The 7865-nt window shown below is 31.9% G+C and overlaps 1 protein-coding gene across 2 annotated transcripts in view; it reads left to right on the top strand.

Annotated features, from left to right (window-relative positions):
- Window positions 1-249: 249 nt before the first annotated feature.
- Window positions 250-7865, top strand: part of LOC123523200 (epoxide hydrolase 1-like) — a 28400-nt gene continuing 20784 nt past the window's right edge. The window contains exons 1-2 of one of the 2 annotated variants that reach the window (XM_053549243.1): window positions 250-536; window positions 6622-6746. In XM_053549243.1, the coding sequence (XP_053405218.1) occupies window positions 330-536; window positions 6622-6746 (332 nt within the window). In that variant the 5' untranslated portion in view covers window positions 250-329. The remainder of the gene's footprint in view (window positions 537-6621; window positions 6747-7865) is intronic. The other variant, XM_053549244.1, reaches the window with a different exon arrangement.

The raw sequence follows: 7865 nt of genomic DNA, 5'->3' as shown, positions 1-7865 counted from the left end.
ATTGTGACCTTCAACGACAACCTGCTGAGTGCGACCCTGAATTTAGGACTTCTTCAAGAAAATGTGAGTAACAGACATTTAAAATGGGTCCTGATGTGTGCTGCGGCCATTGGAAACATGTATAAAGAAGAACAGCTATTTAGTGTGTTGTAACCTATAATGGAAATCTGTAGGAAAAGAATTGGTGGTCTCTAACCCGCAGCACGCGCAGTGTATCACATTACGTGCACGAATCGGCATACCGGGATACACAATCGAACCCACCTGACAATATTGTACTTTGTACTTTCCCGTACTTTCAGTTTGGTTACGCGAGGCAAGGAGTGACAATGGGGAAAATAGCACATTTAATCCAGATAATTTTGGCTACCATAATAGGATATTTTATTGCAACACTTGTGTTAATTCGAACTTTTATCACATTCGTTCGTTCACCTGTAAAATTTGTTAGTGGCACTTTCTTCAATAAGAGGAAAGTGATGCCAACATGTTTGAATGATCCAAGCCTTGGAAATCATGGATTTATTCATTTGGAGGTAAGTAATAAAGTTACAAGCAATAAATACAAGGATTTTACATAAATCGCAGGTATGTGAATAAATATAATTTGTTTCATAGAGTGATGGTAAATAAAATTGGGTGTATGGGTGTCAGCTCTTTCACTCCCAAGTCTTTTCACTCCCAAGTCTTTTCCTCCCCTGACTATTCACTCCCATTTTCTTTAAAGAGGTGACTTTTCACTCCCATTTTAATGAGGTCAATAAAAATTAATGATTTTGAAATGTTTTATGTATTTTTTTTTTGTAATGCAGATTATATATACTGAGTATTGTGAAAATTTGTAGGATTATTTTTTTCTGAGAGGGGTAAAGATAATCCAAAATATACTTTGGAAATATTAATGAAGTTTTTTTTTATATATATATAGATCTATATTATTGACTGTGTGATTATTAATAAGTTCTGAAAATGCAAGTTTAATTATCAATATTCTGAAAATGCAAGTTTAGTTTGTTTTGAGTATTTTCAGTAGAAAGAGGATATTGAAAAAGAGAGAGTATATTAAGAAAATACCTATTAAATAAAACTTTACTGTGATGGCCTAAATATGTAATTTAAACTGCTGAGAACTTTTGAGTTTGCATTTATTGAAATGGACTAATAGAAACTATAAATAGAAACTAAAAATATAACTGGAAAACATTCTAACAAAATTCATACTTCACTGTATCAAAAGAAAAAAGAAAACTTTTGATTTTTATGTGTGTATTTTTTTAATCCTTTGGTCAAAATTTTCATAAGTCATTATAGCATTGTGCATGATAAATTTTTAAATTGTAGTAACATTACCTTATACCTTGTGAAATAATTTGTGAAACATCTTTGATATTCCGTATACTTAAAAGCTACCAATTATCTCATCACCATGAGATGTAACCTCCTTGATAAGTTGTATATTAACAAAGTCATCAATTATCACTTGTGTTTGTTTAACACTCCTTGACTGAAAGTTGCTACCCTAATCATCACCTTTCAGATCAATATCATATAGAAATTGCTAATTGATACATCTCATGTCTTTAAATTCATCATAAGATAACACAACATAACAGTATGTTAGGTTAGGTTAATTAATATTGTATGTTCATTGGCCATGTTGGCTGGATTATATTTAGAGACAACAAAACTGAATAATTTATTAATTCATTGACTTCTCTTTTATTTTTTAATGTAGATATGTAAGATAAGATAAATAATTACGTAAGACTGTTTTTGTTTTTAAGTATCATTGTTAGTGCAACAAAAATAATACAAAACATAGAGTGTAAAGAAAACAATATTATAAAAACAAAATTAAGGAATTTTTGAGGAAATGAGACTTAAAAATTTTCTGACATGATAAAAAATGTTCTTTAAGCCAAAGCAAGAAAGATTTTAAGTATTAGGTTTTAAAGAAGAGTAATGTAAAGATCTGGCTGAAACATATTGAAGTTTGGTCATATTATAAACATAAGAATATGAGCTTTTGTTTCTAAAATATTTTTAAAATTCCAAATCAAGAAAGAAAAAAAAAGGATAAATGCGCCGGGAATGGTAAAGTATTAAAAACAGCAAATTCTCATGTGTTTCTGTAGTAAATTCTATAGTTTGTCAATAATTAAGTATTAAAGCCTTCTTAAGAAATATAGCATGTCGTGAATTTGCATGCTTTAACGTAACGTAAACGTCGTCAAATCCTTGCAATATTTTGTATGTAACGTCATTATTAAAAAGCTACTGAACCTGGAACAGCGTTGTTGTTGCTATATTCCACTAATATCTAAGATATAGAATTTATTTCCAGATATTTAAAAAAAAAAATTTTTTTAGCGATGGATCTGGATACCAGTCTCCTGCAGAACAAATATGCAATATTTTATGCCTCTTGCTCTACACAAATTTTTGAATAGGTGAATTTGCGATGGTCAACTGACTTCAGTAAACTCAAAAGCATGTATTTTACAAATGTGTACAAAAAAGTTTAAAATTGTCAAAATTGAAATTCACTCGAAACCAATATGATTTTGATGGGCAATATGATCAACATTTTAGAATGGATAAATTTTGTGAAAAAGAGTCCCTTAACAGTGAAAAAGGCCTTCTTCGATATTTTGAAAACAGTCTGCAAAAGCTGAAGCCAGCGGAAGCTAATTTTTTTTTAAATGTTGATTCTGCAAAAAATGGAGCGGAAAATCCGTTGACCCAAGTAAGTAAGTAACAACTTTATTTATAGCTGATGACATATTTGACAGAGCCAATTTTCAATATAGCTCACTGTATAAATATGTTCAATAAACATGATTATAAACAATAATGAGAGAACATTTTACAAAAATAAAGAGAAAAAAATGAAATAAAATTATATACATGTATAAACAAACAAACAAAATATTCTAAGTAAAGTTAATGACATACATTAATAGTCTGCATATGTTGGAACTTCAAATAATTTGGTAGTCACTATTTTCTGATAGTAATTTTGGTTGAGAAAAGTGCCATTGAAGATAGGATTGTTTGAATTTTGCAAGAGTATCAGATGAGCATATATGATTAGGTATGTTTTTCCAGATTGTGGGTCCCGAGTAGCTCAAAGATTTATGAAAAATAGTTCATTGTTTTGATTTGATCTAAGTTCACATCAGATATTTGGCTGTGGTTAAATTTTGAAGTAAGATAGTTGGGGGGATTGCTCAGACGAACCTTCCTGTTACAGTCAATGCATAAATCTAACTGTGACATAATTAATGAAATTTAATTTACAATACATAATCCAACAATTTCATAATTCACTTTTCAAACAGTTATGACACCAGAATAAAATTTAGCATGTACAATAATACTCAAGAATGAAATAAATTAAAATGCTTGGATTATATACTAGGGGTGATTATAAAAAGTTTTTCAATGAGCGATTGATAATTATTATAACAATGCATATTTTTTTATATCACTTCTCTCTTTAAATCATCAAAGGACATCAAAGATGCTGTAGTAACAATACATAACTTAATTAAATTACATCTTATTCATATTTCAATAATTCCTGATGATAGGCAACTGAAACTTTGGTTTCCGATACAAAATAAATCGTTCTTTCAGAAAATGGAAAAAAAGTAAAAGCAATAAAAAAAAATACCATAAGGATCCTTTTTGCTTGACGGGGCTCCATTATTATTGTCATTATTAATATTGTTATAATAATTATTATTGTTATTATGTACAATGTCACTGAATATATCATTGTAATGTATAGCATTTAATCAAATTATCCAGTTTCAGTTATATTTAGAGATATGAAATTTCAATATTATATATCATACTTGCAATAATATTCAAATATTCTTGGAACATCTATTTAGAATTCAGTTCCAACCTAAATATTAAACATTGAATAGTTTTGAATTGTCATAATAGAAAAAAATGAAATGAGAGTGAATAGTCACCCCATAAGGTGACTATTCACTCCCATTTTGGGAGTGAATAGTCAGGGGAGGAAAAGACAGGGGAGGAAAAGACTTGGGAGTGAATGGTCCGGAATTCAATAAAATTTACCTTTACCTGTTTACCTTTAAAATTTACCTTTACTCTTCTGGAGTGAGGCAAATACTGAAGATGATGATGCTGATGAAAGAAAATGACTTGACAATGTTACTAAATGGGAAAGGAAGTGTCTAGGGGTACGGATCCGTACCTCTAGAATCAGATTCTAGAGGTACGGATCCGTACCCTAGACAAGCCTGTTTGGGGTTTTCTAGGGTTACGGACCTCCTTTTTCTAGAGATTTAGAGTTATTTATATCTTAAATTTTGTTAAAAAGGAAATAACAAATAAGTCGTAACCAGTCTTCACTTAAAACTTGGATCTAATTGGTTTACAGATACCAGCGTTCACCCGACTGTTTACCTTCTCTTTCAAACCCTTAATAACCGAAGAACTCCAAATGAATACACTGTTCCGTGCTGATTAGTTTGTTGTCAAATAAGCTGTTGATAACAGCTAGATTAATGAATGAATCTATCCCTTAAATGAATTCTATTTGAAATTCAGCAATAAATAAATTAGGCATGATAATATGCATAAATTTATTTTGTTATTTAACAAGGTATAATGATAATCGGCACGGAACTGATTGTTTAATAATCAATTAAGCGACATTAAGTAAAAGAAACTGTTTGTGAAAACATCTCATGTATCTCCTAATGGCTGCCAAATGTGTGAAAAACATGAATACACTAAGGGTTAATTATCAATTGTTTTTTCCCCAACATATTTAACATTGTTTTGTTTAATCTTTATATCTTTTTTTCCTGCCAGTTCGAATCCTCGATCGTGATTTATTTGGTGTCCCTCGGTTATTTACGTTCCGAAAGAAAATGTAACAAATCGGATGAATGTTAGTATCTGTAAACCATTTAGATCCAAGTTTAATGTGAATTCTGATGAAATGTTATTCGTTATTTCATTCGCAACAAAATTTGAAATGTAAATGACCCTTAATCTCTAGAAAAACGGAGGTCCGTACCCCTAGAAAACCCCTAATAGGCTTGTCTAGAGGTACGGATCCGTACCTCTAGAATCAGATTCTAGAGGTACGGATCCGTACCCCTAGACACTTCCAATGGGAAAATGCTGTAAGATGCAAGTAGATGCACAGACAACTGGACAGATGGAACACTTGCCCTCCCCAAACCCTAGCCCCAACTACTACGCACTTGTTTAACCTTTTTAGCTAAACCTGAACACAAAGTGCTAACGATGAGCTACAATTTGTGGTCACGCTGTGTCCGTGTGTGTGTCTGTATGTCAAGTTGCCATGACAGACATTGTCAATAATTGTGTTTTAATGTCATCTCCAGAACCACTAAATGGATTTTGAATAGATGTTAATCGTGCACAGTAGGCTACATCACAGGAGTCTGAAATTCTATCAATAAGACCATAGAAGTCTATTTTTACAAAAAAATACAAATAATTGAAGTACAAATACAGATTAGAGCTAGAAATTTTAAAAGAAAAAATGGTGCATTTTACAAAATCTATGACAAAAAATCTGAGAAAATCAAGTTTAAATGTACACACTACTCGCTGGCATAATTGGAGTACACGTAGAGGTTGTGGCTCGGGCGGTCCTCCTAGAAATATTTTGAAAATTGTGCATTTTAAGCCATTTCAGACAAACAAATTGAGCATGTCTGGTTAAGATGTACACACTAGTCGCCTACAAAATTGAGGTACAAGTACAGGTGGGGTTTTCAGGGTCCTCCATGAGGAATTTTGAAATTATACAAGACAAAATAGTGCATTTTAAAGCTATTCAGACAAACCTATCTGAGTAAATTAATAAGTTGACAAATTTACCATACTAGCCTTGTAATTATAGAACATGTAGAGTCAGTGTACCTGGTTTCGCACACTTTTTACACACTTCTTGAAATAAACTGAAATATGTGGAAGCAATTTAGTATTTTGCATTTTCAGGCAGAAGAATAGATACATGGCTCTTTATTTATGCACTAGGTTTTTCTTCATGTGATAACTGCTCACCACTGGTAGCTCTCCAATATAGCCAGAATTTGAAAATGACCCATTATTCGGACATATTTGTACCCGGTTTCGCACTCCGTGACTAAAAATTCTCTAATTCTTTGTACAGTACGGATATTGGTTGAATCGAAATTGCACAACACTGATACTTCTGTAGAAACTGTATTTTTAGCTGTCATTATCATAATTATGTCGCTATACCATGCACAAACGAGGTACCCTCAGTGTAGTCTAATTTTATGCTGTCTCGGTGATACTTTTACTACACTTTTGTATATCTTTGTCTTTTATCAGAATGCCTGCTTGTCGTTTAGAAAACTATAGGAACATTCAAAAATAGACCTGGTCCCTTGATTTCACCAGTTTAAATTTCTCTTGGCAAGTATTTCATTACAAGAAACGGAAAATTCTTTGGTGTGCGAAACCGTGAACTGTGGGAACCGAGTACACTTACTCTAGTTGGTTTAGGAAATGTGATATTCTGCTAGACAAAACCAGTTTGCTAAAGCAATGACCGAGTCTATAATTTGTTTGCAGGAGGTGAAATTACATTATGTAGCATGCGGGGATGAGAGTAAACCATTAATGTTATGCCTGCATGGGTTTCCGGAGTTCTGGTACTCGTGGCGCTATCAAATTCGAGAATTCAGTAAGGATTACAGGTATTAAAAACTCCAGAAATTTGTTAATTACGTATTAGAATTAGTTTTCATAGTTACTAATGCGAATTCAATTCTTTGTCTTGAACATTTTCTTGTTCTGATTACATGTTACAATAATGCACATGAATTTCGGATTAAAAATTTATGAAATTCAATAATTATTTTAATTTGGTATCAATTTTCTTAGGTTTATTATTACAGCAGCTGTTGGAGACCTCTAAATTAATTTTCTTGCTTGCAAGATATTTATGCAAGATGGTATCTTCTTTGCACAATCATAAATATGATATTATCTCTTGTTTGTTTTCATTTTACTCAGTATAGCATGAATTCTTTATTACCTATTCTAATATGGAACATCATTTTCATTAAAACATGGAAATATTGATGTCTTGGCAAATGTTCAATGCACTGTATTATGCAGGTACCTTTTCTGCATTATACAATGTAGTTGTAGAGTACACCTCTACATTTTAGTACACTTTGTCATAATATTATGTTAAACAAAGGTACCTTTTCTCATTTTATTTGTAGTGCACATTGGTATAAGTTCAATGAAGGTTCCTTTTCTATGATATTTTATAATATATTAAATGCTGGTACCTTTACAGCTCCACTGCACCAAATGTTCAGTGTGAGCTATTTCTATCTTTGGGACTGGAAGCACCAAAAAAGAAGATATTCATTTAAATGATGTCTTCTCATAAACCGCCTGATTGATCCTCATCAAACTTTGTTTGTAGCACTGTTATAAAATTCTGTCTGTGGGAACTAAGACCGTTTTTGGGGTCACTTGTGCTAAAAATAGCTTTAAACAACTTCTTCTTTTGAAGCTCTTGATGGGTCTTCATCAAGTTTGGCCTGTAGCATTCTTATATAGTCCTCAGTTAAATTATTTAAAATATGGACACCTTGTCCCTTTAAGGGGACACTTAAGCTTAAAATAGACCTATCATTAAATTGCTTTTTCCCTTGATCTACTTGGCAGGTCTTCATTAAACTTTGTCTGTACCAATCCTCTCTCAAATTGTTCAAATGGGAACACTTGGCCAGGCATTTCTTTTTTGTACAGTTGTGGCCCTTTGTAATTCAGTGTGTTGTACATATTATATTCATGGT

Source organism: Mercenaria mercenaria, chromosome 8 (assembly GCF_021730395.1).
Source record: "Mercenaria mercenaria strain notata chromosome 8, MADL_Memer_1, whole genome shotgun sequence".
NCBI classification, from domain to species: domain Eukaryota; kingdom Metazoa; phylum Mollusca; class Bivalvia; order Venerida; family Veneridae; genus Mercenaria; species Mercenaria mercenaria.
Note: the sequence above shows the minus strand (reverse complement) of the source record. Positions and strands in the feature narration are given on the sequence as shown.